At 42.1% G+C, this 13840-nt stretch overlaps 1 protein-coding gene across 6 annotated transcripts in view; it reads right to left on the bottom strand.

Moving 5' to 3' along the window:
* arap2 (ArfGAP with RhoGAP domain, ankyrin repeat and PH domain 2) overlaps positions 1 to 13840 on the bottom strand; it is a 325749-nt gene that overhangs the window by 105670 nt on the left and 206239 nt on the right. For all 6 annotated transcript variants that reach the window (XM_078400296.1, XM_078400332.1, XM_078400306.1 and 3 more), the window contains one exon: positions 12365 to 12509. In XM_078400296.1, the coding sequence (XP_078256422.1) occupies positions 12365 to 12509 (145 nt within the window). The remainder of the gene's footprint in view (positions 1 to 12364; positions 12510 to 13840) is intronic.

The raw sequence follows: 13840 nt of genomic DNA, 5'->3' as shown, positions 1-13840 counted from the left end.
CAGGCTGACCAAAATCAAATTACATGGATCATTGAGTAAAATACTAAATACTCAACAGCTTTCAGCAGATAGCTTGCTGATTAAACAACAGTGCACATAAATTGTGTTACAATTTAGAATTTCTAAACTAAACGTTTTCTATTCTTCTGATCTGACATTGGCTTGATATTTCTGCACTTTCCAGAGATGGCTTCTTATTTACTATTTTATCTGCTGCAAAAACTTTAGTGTCCATAATAAATTCTCTGTAAAGCGATTTTCCCATTTGTACTCAGTTCAACCTGCATGGCCTGAAGAAGGGTCTCGACCCTGAAACGTCACCCATTCCTTCTCTCCAGAGATACTGCCTGACCCGCTGAGTTACTCCAGCATTTTGTGTCTGGCCTCATTTATTGATCTTTCTCTCAATTCTTCCCTCTAATTGTAATTATTTCTGTAACCTGCTCCCTTTCGCGCCTGAAAATTCTGTAACCAGGAATATTGCCCTGCATATCTGCACATTTCTAAGACATATTTCATCAATAGCCTTAATATTGCACCCTTGGATCCAACTCTGCAGTCAATTCATTGCCATTATTTTGGAGACTGTTCAATTACAAATAATTGAGCATCTGTGGAAATTTCTTGCATCCTTTTGCCCAGATTTAGATTGCTCTGTCTTTCAAACCCATTCACTTAATTGCATAACTTCCACATCCGGGTGTTAGAAATTGACATTTAATATAACTTCACTCCTCTTCAATTTCATCTATCTAGAAATAAATCTTAGTGCTGACACTGCTTTTTATTTTGCAACGCTCCTTTCAATTATTTGTGCTTCCAAATCGTTTGCTCTTTGAACTTGATTAGTACCCATGTCAGGGTTTATGGCAAGAAGGCAGGAGAATGGGGTTAAGAGGGAAAGATAGGTCAGCCATGAGTGAACGGCGGAGTCGACTTGATGGGCCGAATGGCCTAATTCTGCGCCAAGAACTTATGAACTCACCTGGATTTCTGATTTCCTTAGTTTTGTTATAATAGTGTCAAATCTCACATTTTGCTATTTTAATTAATATGCCAGGTTGTACGATTATTCACGCATCCCTATAATCTGTCATTGTCTTCTTTAGTGTTGAAGGACCTTCTATATCCTGTCAACATTTTAGAGATTGTTTTTGACTCAAGTCTAAACGGTTATTAGAAATAGTGAGTATTGATAATCACCAAGAAACTTCACTTTTTGTAACTTCTGTACTTTGAGGAACTTCTGTGGATAGTGAGGCGGGTAATCTTCATCTACAGAGTGATGTGATCATTGGTCAAGCTGCTACATTAACTCCTATGTTAGGCAACACCTCCTCCTCAATAATTTTCAACACTGGTGCCCCACAGGGACACGTTCTCAGTCCCTTATTATATTCAACGCACACTCACAACTGAACAGCCAATTTCAACTCTAACTCCATCTACAAGTTTGCAGAAGACACCACTGTGGTGGGCCGGATCATGAACGATGACGAAATGGAGCACAGGAAGGAGATAAGAGAACTTCGTAACATAATGCAAGGACAACAAACTCTCTTTCAATTTATTCACAAAATGCTGGAGTAACTCAGCAGGTCAGGCAGCATCTCGGGAGAGAAGGAATGGGTGACGTTTCGGGTCGAGACCCTTCTTCAGGCTGATGTCAGGGGGGTGGGACAAAGGAAGGATTATTATGTTAATGGTGTCAGATTAGGTAAAGGGGAAGTGGAACGAGACCTGGGTGTCGTACACCAGTCACTGAAAGTAAGTGTGCAGGTACAGCAGGCAGTGAAGAAAGCTAATGGCATGTTGGCCTTCATAACGAAGGGATTTGAGTATAGGAGCAAAGAGGTCCATCTGAAGTTATATAGGGCCCTGGTGACACCACATCGGGAGTATTGTGTGCAGTTTTGGTCTCCTAAGTTGTGGAAGAACGTCCTTGCTATTGAGGCAGTGCAGCGTAGGTTCACGAGGTTAATCTTTGGGATGGAGGGACTGTCATATGAGGGAAGATTGGAAAGACTGGGCTTATATTCACTGGAGTTTAGAAGGATGAGAGGGGATCTTATAGAGACGTATAAAATTATAAAAGGACTCGACAAGCTAGATGTAGGAAAAAAGTTCCCAATGTCGGGGGAGTCCAGAAACAGGGGACACAGTCTAAGAATAAAGGGGAGGTCATTTAAAACTGAGGTGAGAAGAAACTTTTTCACCCAGAGAGTTGTGAATTTGTGGAATTCTCTGCCACAGAAGGCAGTGGAGGCCAATTCAATGGATGAATTTAAAAGAGAGTTAGATAGAGCTCTGGGGGCTAGTTGAATCAAGGGATATGGGAAGAAGGCAGGCACAGGTTACTGATTGTGGATGATCAGCCATGATCACAATGAATGGCGGTGCTGGCTCGAAGGGCCAAATGACCTCCTCGTGCACCTATTTTCTGTGTTTCTAAGTTACATTTCACTCCTCCACTCTCCTTTGCTGACACCCTTTTGGCTTTTCAACTCTAGCCTGTCATTCCATACATCTGCTGTTCCACTCCTCGTCTATCCACATCTTCCAGAGTTGCAAATACTCCAGTATTTTGTATCTTTTTATTGTAAACCAGCATCTGCAGTTCCTTGTGCCTACATCTTCTACAATATCCTTGACTTCACTCTCTTTCTATTATCCTTTCACGTTGGGCAATGAGGATGTAACATTATCATTTTGGTTCATGTAAGCTTTTCTATTTTTTTTCCTTCAGGATACTCCTACTATTTTCTCTGACTACAGACATTAATCTACCAGGTCTTCAATCCCTGGATATGTTCTACCGTTTTCACTCAAAAGGCAACATCTCTAACAGTGTAGGACTCTCTCTCTCTGCAGTGAAGGATAAGCCTAGTTTTGGTTATGCTTATGTCTTTGGAGTGGGTCTTACCATCACAAACGTCTGACTCAGATGCTGTCTGGTTTCCAATCCATTGATTTCAAAGGATTAGTACATTGGATGTAAAAAGCAAAAACCTGTCCCAATGAATTAACAACCAGCATGTAGTTCTAAATATATAATAATTGAACAATACTCAGTATGTTCAGGCAGTTTCATCTCATACCGTTAATGCTTAATTTCTGAGAGGAAAGATACTGCCTACTCAAAAGATTAATAATAATAAACATTTTTTAAAATTTTATTTTAGTTTAATGCACATCTCAACAGAATATTCAGGGAGTTATTCTTCCTTGATTAAACAGCACTGCCATTGAGTTTGTTAATAAGGAGGACAGGGGAATGCTAATTAATCTGTCTTTTGCTGGAGCAATTCTCATTTTAAAGTAATCTTATCATTTTTAGTTATTTTCTGAAATGTGAATATGTTAAAAAGGATTCAATGGCATCTCTGTGGATTTTTTAAAAACTGAAATAAGCTGTGTTCAAGGCGAAATAGATTACAGAGCAAAAACTGCAGCTGTGTCAGAGTATTTCTTCTGTAAATAATTAAAGGTATGGATTTTTTTCCCCACATTATTTCTCTTTTACGACAAACTGGTGCTAAAAGTAGAGATATTTCACCAGTGGAAAACAATGTCGCTGCAAAGCTCTGCCAGTTATGACCCGAGGTCCCAATAAAGTCAAAAGTTTAATTCAATGGTGGAAACTACTGCTTTAACTAGTATTAGCATCAATGAGGTTTGATTTTGCAATACAAGCACTCGCTCACTCAATTAATCTGTACGAGAAACGACCTAACCCCTCCCTAAACCTCAGCCTTTGGTTACTGCCACCATCTATCCACCCTTCGCCAATTTAGAGCATTGGGTGTGAACCACACATAAAACATAGAAACGTACAGTGCAGGAACAGGCCTTTCAGCCCACCATGTCTATACTGAACATGATGCCAAGATACACCAATCTCATCTGCCTGCATGTTATCCATACCTCTCCAGTTTCTGCATATCTGGGTGTCTATCTAAAAGTCTTGTATATGGCACTTTTGTATCTACCTCCACACCAGCCTTGGCAGTATTTCCCAGATATAAACAGGATTGTGGGTCCTTTGCAGGGGCAGTTTCTTCCCAACAACTATCAGGCTATTAAAGACTACAAAATTTTGTGATGCAAGAACTTTCATTTGCTTAAATAACGTATCTCTCACTTTAAATGGGAAAAAATACTCCACTGGTCATATCATTAAGTATAATACTTCCGTTGTTCATCTTCCCAAAGCACCATTTTATTTCATCTGTCCAATATCTACAGGAAAGGAACAACGAGAGAGATACAAGAAGGGTTGCTAGAACAGCAGTAAGAGATAGAAAGAGGCAGAATGAAGTAGATTTAATATAGTATCTATGAACCCACAACATATGCTGCCAAAACTTGCTTTGGTTGACAAAAATAATCACCACATGTCTTCCATGTTTATTACAATAGTGGGGAATGAGCAAATACTTTTTGTTCAGATGCAAATTTTAACAACAGGCTTGTGTCACGTTGCGGAGCAGCAGTTTGGTACTTAATTCCTGTGTAATATGTTCCATTGGGTTCTATTGCAATTCTACAAAGTGCCATTAACAGTGCAATGATAACTGAAATACATGAAGATTTAGTGTCTGAGACAAATGGATTCAGAATGATCTGGGATTAATGCCAGCATACTGCAGCATAAATTGCTGAATGTACATTTAGTCAGGAACTGGTGCAATTTACACAATGATTATACATAGCTGAATATTTCAAAGCTTTCAATAATTAATATGCTATTCAATTACAAAAATACTTAAGTTTCCAGAGTTCTCAGTTGTACCATTGAACAGTATTGTGGCTTATGTAGAACGCTGACTTGAATAAATGGAAAAATACTGACTTCCATAAACAGAAGCTTATTCCCTTGTTGAATGAAAGTGGACAAAAGTTAGATGGAAAGTTTAGAGATTTCCTTCATAGCCTACCTGAGATTTCAGACCAGTGGAGTATTTAATATTCCAGTGAATCGGCATTAAATAAAATGGCAAGAGCTTTCTTTAATAGCATTGAATAGCCCAATAATTCAAACTATCTTAAAGACCATAAGCACTCCATCAATAATCATCAGTAAGAAAAATCTGATGTTAAATCGATTCATCTTTGTTTTATAATCTACAAGGCAAGATTATATTAATGAAGTTGATCTTTTTTGAAAAGAAACAATAATAAAAAAGCTGAAGAATGTTATTTTCAAAAGAAAAATCAAGCATTTGGGCCGGAAATTACCCTGACATGAAAGAAGGTATCTTGTATCAGAGTGTGGCAGCACAAGATAAATGTGACACACACACACACACACGAGAGTAGGTTGGTGCTGACAAAGATCAGTGAAACTAAGGACAGGCAGCTGAGTTCATTCAGTGGAGCTGCAGATCTACTTCACAGCAACACCATGACCCTAATCAGGGAAAGGCATCGATGGCAGAAGTTAAAACACAAAATTGATTCATCCGTTGTAGTTTGAAATATTCCTAGGTGGCTTTCACTGTAATGCCGATTCTCAGATTTGTAATTCAGAATCAATCTGCCATGCACATGAGAGGATGCAATGACCTCACACACTGATGGCTCTTCAGCGTGCATGCACTGCTTATAAATGGAGAAAAACCTTTTCGATATCATCGACGTCTTTCTAAATACCGAATATTTTGCTCAAATATTTTTTGAATCTTAAGAATAACATGACAGAGCCAAAATTAATGCACATCGTATCTGCAGGTGTGACATTGCATGGCATTGTGTCATTGGGCTGGATGATCACCTTCATCGTCAAGGTGGTAACTAGACAGGTAGCGTCTCTACCAGTGAAATTCAGGTGGATTCTATAAAGGCTGACAAACACACTCGATCACTTTGAGTAATGATAGCACAGACGGAAGCCATATCTCCCACTGTGTCCATGACAGTTCCCTGTAGAGCAATCCAGGCATATCCATTCCCTGCAAATTATTTTCCCTCAAGCGCCTTTCCAAAATTCCCATTTGGAAGCCCAGATTTTACCACCTTCACGGACACAAAGATCAAGGTCATCAGGCATTCTGCATACATAACTCATCATATTCCCTGTGAATTCTTTTGCTAATTACATTACATCTGTGATCCTCTGTCCTTGACAGTAACAACTTCCATTTAGCTATCAAATCTAAAATTATCAGGATCTTGCACATCTCTATCAAATTTCCTCTGAGCCGTCTTTGTTCAAAGAACATCTCCAGCTTCTGTCATTGTTAACCCAGTACTGATGACAAACATTCCAGTGTTTTCTGGTAGACCAATTCCAGAGAGGTTATCAAGGGATTAGAGCAACACCGCCCAGAAACTCATTAGAAGTCTATAACTGAAAAATTCTCCCATCTACTGTCAGTTAGAAAATTTAATGGTCAAGTGTCATATAACGTTTACTCCAAATATCTTTTTGGACACAAACAAAGGAGACTGGCAATTAATGTCAATGGTGGGCTAGAACATCAAACAGTATAGCAAAGGAACAGGCCCTTCGACTTCCAATGTCTGTGCCAAACAAGGTTCACCTTGATCAAGAACATCAAAGTTCTCTGCAATCGCTCACGGTTTTGTTCTCAAATCCAGTTCAAACGGGATTTACTGACATCATAATTTTGTGTAAAATCTTTGCAGTTGGTCGCGGCAGAGGGCATGGAGAGCATGTACAGAAGACTCGACGGCACAGTTGACTGAAACACATTTTCACCTCTGGGACTGGGGTTAATGGAAGGATGAAGCAAGGACTTTGAATGAAACTGACTTTCAGGTCTTGGTCTGCTGAACTCGCTTGTAAATCTTGCATTCATCTGTTCATTTCACAATGCAGTGAGTTGTTCAAGAAAGAACCTTTGCAGTGCTCAGTGACCATGACGCTGACATTTTTATGCTTGCTTTATACAAATTGGATATTTTAATCTATTATTAGCATTCATTAGGTTTTGCCATTTAAAAAAAAAAATTCTAAATGCACATTAATATGAGATTGTGAAAGATGATGTATATTGCACGCTGTCCTTAACCAATGTTGCACTTTCCACATTTAAGATTTTTGAAATGGGAGACTGCTGTTTATAGTGACGGGAATAACAATATGGATAAACTATAAGCAAAGCAAAACAAATCCTAACAAATGTTCCACAATGCTTCGCATTGGTGCACCAAATCGTCTGCCGGTATCGTTAGGAAATATTTTTTGTTTAGTTTAGAGATACAGCACGGAAACAGGCCCTTCGGCCCACCGAGTCCGCACCAACCAGCCATCCCCGCACAGTAACACAAGCCAACATACACTAGGGACAATTTGCACTAGTACCAAGTATACAAACCCAAGCCAATTAACCTACAAACCTGTACGTTTTTGGAGTGTGGTTGGAAACCAAACGTCTCTGAGAAAACCTATGCATTCACAGGGAGAACCCGGGTCTCCAGAGCTGCAAACCCTGTAAGGCAGCAACTCTACCGCTGCACCACCATGCCACCCTCGTATTCTCAGGTTAACCTCAGTTTAGACACTGGACACAAACGATGAGTCATCTACAAAGCTCTCCATGTTTAATCTTTTCATAGGACTGGAGGATAGGGGGAAATCAAGTGAAAATGGTCAGAAATTATAGCAATGATGTGCATTACAAACAAAAGTAATGCTACATACATTGACAATGCCCTGCATGGGCACAAATCATTCTCAGCAGTATTTAGGGCACAAAGCATTCCAAACAAAAACATTCGCAATGCATTTTTATTTTACTTTGGATGTTAAATATTTTATGAATCAACAACTTTTATGTAACATAGGACACACCAATAGGTAACATAAAAGGGCCCAAAGCAGCCACTATCTGGCATAATTGTCGCTAGAGAGTGTTTTAAGTGTTAAGTTTTAAATGTGTTAAGTTTTAAATGTGCTATACGATAAGAGGGTATTATCTACATTTAAGAAATTCTCTCAGTTCCCTCTCAGATATTCATTATTTTTCTCTTCTACATTAAGCATGTTGGATCCTTACGGTTTCCAGATATTCTCAGATGATTTCAGTTCACGGAGGAATTCATACGAGAACTATTTAATATAATAGTGCATAAGCAACCGCTTTACAAATGAATTCCAGTTTTATAACAATCAGAAATGTATCAACCAAAGAAAGGCTATTCAGCCCACTGTGTCAATGTCAGCTGAAAATTACCAACCATGGACACTAATCCCCAACCCAACCCGAAATATCAACTCTCTCCAGAGATGCTGCCTGACCTGATGAGTTACTCCAGTACTTTGTGTCTTTTTTTTTGTAAAACAGCATCTGTGGCTGCGCCTAACGGCTGCGGCTCGCTGGCAGTCTCTTTGTCTTTTTTCCTTTTTTTTTGTTTGTGTGTCGGTGTTGGGATGGTTTTTGTTTCTGTTTTTGGCTGTGTATGTGTGTGGGGGGTGGGGTGGGGGAAACCTTTCTTTTATTAGGTCTCTTCCCCGGGGCGCAGCTTGGCCGCGGGGCCTTCCATCGCCCGCGGGGCCTTCCATCGCCCGCGGAGCCTTCCATTGCCCGGCGCGGCTCGGCCGCTGGACTTAGCATCGCTGGCGCGGCTCGGCCGCGGGACCTAACAGTGCCCGGCGCGGCTCGGCCGCGGGGCCTTCCATCGCCCGGTACGGCCGCGGGACGTTTCAGCGTTCGGTGCAGCTCGGCCGCGGAGCCTTCCATCGCCCGGTACGGCCGCGGGACGTTTCAGCGTTCGGTGCAGCTCGGCCGCGGGGCCTTCCATCGCCCGGCGCGGCTCGCCCGCGGAACGGTTCAGCGCCCGGCGCAGCCGCGGGGCCTTCCATCGCCCGGCGCGGCTCGCCCGCGGAACGGTTCAGCGCCCGGCGCAGCCGCGGGGCCTTCCATCGCCCGGCGCGGCTCGCCCGCGGAACGGTTCAGCGCCCGGCGCAGCCGCGGGGCCTTCCATCGCCCGCCGCGGCTCGGACGCTGGACTTAACATCGCCGGCGCGGCTCGGCCGCGGGACTTAGCAGCGCCCGGTGCGGCTCGGCCGCGGTGCCTTCCATCGCCCGGCGCGGCTCGGCCACTGGACTTAACATCGCTGGCGCGGCTCGGCCGCAGGACGGTTCAGTGCCCGGTGCGGCTCGGCCGCGGGGCCTTCCATCCCCTTGCGGGGGCTGTGCGTGTCGGTCGCCTCGGTAGGGGTCGAGCTGCCTGTCCGTGGGTGTGGGGGGAAGAGAGTGGAAGTTTTGTTGCCTTCCAGCACAGTGAGGGGGTGTTTGGAGTCACTGTGATGGATGTTTGTGTTGGGGTCGTGTGTCCTGTGTACTTTTCTTTTTTGTTGTGTTCTGTGACTGCTGTAATTTCGTTCGGTATCTGTACCGAATGACAATAACTTTCTGTAATCTGCAGTTCCTTGTCGCTACGCTTCTCAGTGCTGTAGATAACTGCACCTCAGGTGCTCTCCTGGGCCTTCAAGTATGATGAGTTTCAGATTCCATTATTATATGTAGTTAGTTCCAAGGCTTCATCAGATTTCACGTGAACATTTTATCCACAAACTCACTCTAATCTTTCTATTAACATCAAGGCCCCATCATTATTTGAGACTAGTTTAGTCTAGAGATATAGCATGGAAATTGTCCCTTTGGCCCAACGAGTCCACACCAACCATCCAACATCGTTCACAAGAGTTCTATGTTTTCCCACCTCATCCACTACCTATACATTAGGGGCAATTTTACAGAGGCCAATTAACCTGCAAACTTGCATGACTTTGTGTCGTGCAAGGAAACCAATGCACCCAGAGGAAACCCATGTATTCATTTGGACAACGTGCAAGCTCCACACAGTCAGCACCTCAGGTCAGGATTGAAGGTATCAGCTCCACCACTGTGCCGCCCCATATTGGCTTCTGGTAATTTCTCACATTTTAGGTAACCTCGAGCAATCCCCCCCCCCCTCCCCTTTCACCCCCACTTCCCTCCCTTATGCCCCATCTGGACTCGAACATATTTCTCCCTTCTCCTACATTTCTTCCTCTGGTTTCACAATTTGCAATTCTTCAATCAGTCTGTCTCACACCATCAGCTTTTATTTCTAGCCTTTTGTTCCAACCATCTGCTTATTAAAACCCTCCTCACCTGTGTCTACCTATTACCTGCCACGCTTTGTCTTGCCGCTCCTCTCTCCCAGCTTTCTATCTCCCACAATCAGTCTGAAGTAGGGTCCCAACCCAAAACATCGTCTATTCATTGTCCGGAGATTCTGTCTGACACGCTGAGTTACTCCAGCACTTTGTGTCGCTATGTGAGTGTCACGGTGGCACAGCGGTAGAGTTGCTGCCTTACAACACCAGACACCTGGGTTCGATCCTGACTATGGGTACTGTCTGTATGTAGTTTGTACGTACTCCCAGTGACCAGCATGAGTTTTTGACAGGATTTCGTTTCCTTCCGCACTCCAAAGACATGCAGGTTTGGAGGTTCATGGGCTTGGTATAAATGTAAATTGTTCCTAGTGCATGTAGGATAGTAATAGTGTGCAGGGATCGCTGGTCGGCGCGGCCTCAGTGGGCTGAAGGGCCTGTTTCCGCGCTGTATCTATAAACTGATCTCTGTACCGAGAATGGAGTCCAGTGAGTCCGAAGGAGATTGGGGCATTCCTCCAACTGGCTTGCTGGCCTGGGCACTTTGTTAGCCTCCAATATGACTGCAGCTATGTATTCCTGGTGTCTTCATAAGAAGTTGCGGCTGAGTTCTCCCAAGGGGAATGCTGAATTTTTTAGACTTTCCTCTAACTTGTCATTTTGCCAGTGTATACAAGGTTTTGTTTTCAGCATTACACACAGTTCCTGAGGTGCATGCTTCAAGTACCTGCAATGCCCTTTGGGAATTGCACACAACATTGGCTGGTTTGCTCGAGGATCTAGCGGTTGGTGATCTACTAGTCCCAAGTGACTTCAAGCATTTTTCAATGACATCAAAAGCTGTTCAGTTTCTGTTTCAAGTACATTGATCTTGTTCACAGCGGCAAGAAAGAGCGATTATAGGCAGACACCACAGGATTCAGAAAAGTAGAAACTGCAGATACTGAAAATCTATAATAAAAAGCCAGAATGTTCAAAACTGTCCAGTCAAATCCCAACCCAACTTCATTTACAAGCTTGCAGACGACACCGCCGTGGTGGGCTGGATATCAAGTAGTGACGAGACGGAGTACAGGAAGGAGATTAAGAACCTTGTGACCTGGTGTCAAGACAACAACCTTTCTCTTAATGTCGGCAAGACAAAGGAAATAGTGATCGGCTTCAGGAAGCGAAGCAGTACACATGTGCATTAACGGCGAAGTAGAGATGGTTGAAAGCTTCAAGTTCCCAGGAGCAAATATCACCAGCAACGTTCCCAGGCCCACCCGTATTGAATCCCTCTTCTTCCCTCTCCCATGTGGTAAGAGATACAGAAGTGTGAAAGCGCATACCTCCAGATTCAGACAGTTTCTTCCCTGCTGTTATCAGGCAACTGAACTGCTCTCTCACCAGCTAAAGTGCAGTCCTGACCTCCCATCTACCTCGTTGGAGGCCTTTGATTTACCTTTAACCAGACTTCATCTTGCACTAAATGTTATACACTGTGGACGACGCGATTGTAAACACGTATAGTTTTTTCGATGACTGGATAGCACACAACAAAAAAGCTGTTCGCTGTACCTTGGTACACGTGGCATTAACAAACTAAACAAAAAAAATGTTCACTGTACCTTGGTACACGTGGCATTAATAAACTAAACAAAAAAGCTGTTCACTGTACCTTGGTACACGTGGCATTAACAAACTAAACAAAAAAACATTGAGCAAGTCAAGGAGTGTTTGTTGACAAATAAACAGAATGAACCTTCCTTGTGGTATATTTGTAATTCAAACCTTTGCATTTAGGGCCAGTAGTTACTTTTCTTCCACAAGTAAGTTTACAATGTGACACATACTTTGCTTTGCTGATTTTTGCATTGCATTTTCAATCAGAGTGTGCTGACAACTGTTTTCTCAGTACTGATTGCTATTCTAAACTTAATAAGTGCAACATGATCCACCACATATCAGGCAAGTTGGGGACAACTGCAGTATCACCAATAAAGAGCAGATGCCATGACTTTAGCTGATGTTGAACAAGCCGTCTTTCATCTTAGTGGGCCAAGAGTGATTGAATTGAAAGGCAGACAGAATTATAGATAACACATCAGTGTAAGAATATTTTGTCCATGTGCAAGGAAAATTTGTGTTGTAAACAACAGCATGTCAAGCTGTTTGGAACAATTAATTTGTAACAATTAATTCTACTGGGATTCTTTCCAATCTAAAGAAATATGTTTTAAATGTCATACTCACCCAGAACCCCATGTAAGATCAGACTTGGTCACTCCCAAACAGACTACCTCACTGATATCAATCCTCCCATTTGGTGTGGCAGACTTGTCACCCTCATAATAACTGAGAAATCCACCTTCCAGGGTACACCATCGCTTGCTAAACTCTGTGGACAAGAGATGAAAGGCATTAAAATCAGATTATATACATCATCCAGAAAATGCCGATTATGTTGACTGCTGTGAAACAGACCACACCCCTGATGTCAATATACAAGCAACAATAGATGTTTTCCAGCATGCTTTTTCCATGGGTCCCCAGTAAGAGTCCCCTTTGGAGGACTCCCCTAGTGACATTGCATTGCACGTGTTACAGAGTTGCTTGCTGTGTTCAGTTCATCATTCCTTGTAGTTTGAACAGTGACTGAATTTGCAGATGAAAAACATAATTAACTCCAAGCTTTTCATTTCCAACGAAGGTGATTTCAAACACATATTTTCGAAAGTCATGTTGAAAATGTGAACAATGAACTTCTAAGCAAAATAAGCAGTTTAGAATTTTTTCCATTGCTGCAAGCATTTAAAGTTACCAAGTTAGATGAAATGAAGAAAGGAGATACAATTTACTTATCACCTATATATGGAAAGATGTGTTATGTATTACCCTTTATGGTTACCTAGTACTGTGGAGTATTAATTTGTAATATTACTGATTATTTGTTTGTGTGTTATTGTGTTAATGGGCCTCTAAAGCAGCAGCAAGTAACAATATAATTGTTTGTTTGCTGGTACATATCACAATGAATCACTCTCGACTCTTCAATTGTGGCTGGCTAATTATGAATGAACATCCTCGTACATGATAAGAAATAAGGAAACTGTGAATGCTCTATCAATTTCTGGGCATCGCACAGTTATCAACCCGAACAGCAGGGAGAATGTACTAGCTTCGCTGAGTAGTAAGTTGTGCTTGTACCTCAAGGCAGAATAGTGTGATTTCAGCTCTGAGTGGAAGATTTGAGGCCAGAAACTAGGTCAAACTCGTGTGGAATACAAAGGTATGCCACACAACTGGTTGGAGTGGGGGGGGTTGATCTTAAGTTGTTTGCTCTCTCACCTGGCTGCAAAGGAGCCAATTAGAATATTTAGACATAGACACTGCAGGATTTCTTCCTAGCCAACATTTTCTCTCATTCAACACCCCAAGAAAAGATAATCTGATTATTCAATTAAGATTTAGTGGAATCATGGACACAAAGTGGTGGAGAGACTCAGCGGGTCAGGCAGCATCTCTGGAGAAAAAAAGATGGGTAACGTTTTGGGCCAGGACGCTTCTTCAGACAACAGTTTTGTGGAATCATGCTTGATTATCCCTTTTGCCAAAATGAAATCTATATATATATATATATATATATATAATTATTATTATATTACTAAAACTCAGATCTTGTATATATATATATATATATATATATATATATATATGTGGCGCGTCGGA

This window comes from Rhinoraja longicauda, chromosome 1 (assembly GCF_053455715.1).
Source record: "Rhinoraja longicauda isolate Sanriku21f chromosome 1, sRhiLon1.1, whole genome shotgun sequence".
NCBI classification, from domain to species: Eukaryota; Metazoa; Chordata; class Chondrichthyes; order Rajiformes; family Arhynchobatidae; genus Rhinoraja; species Rhinoraja longicauda.
The sequence above is the reverse complement of the archived record's forward strand: the minus strand, read 5'-3'. Positions and strand labels throughout refer to the sequence as shown.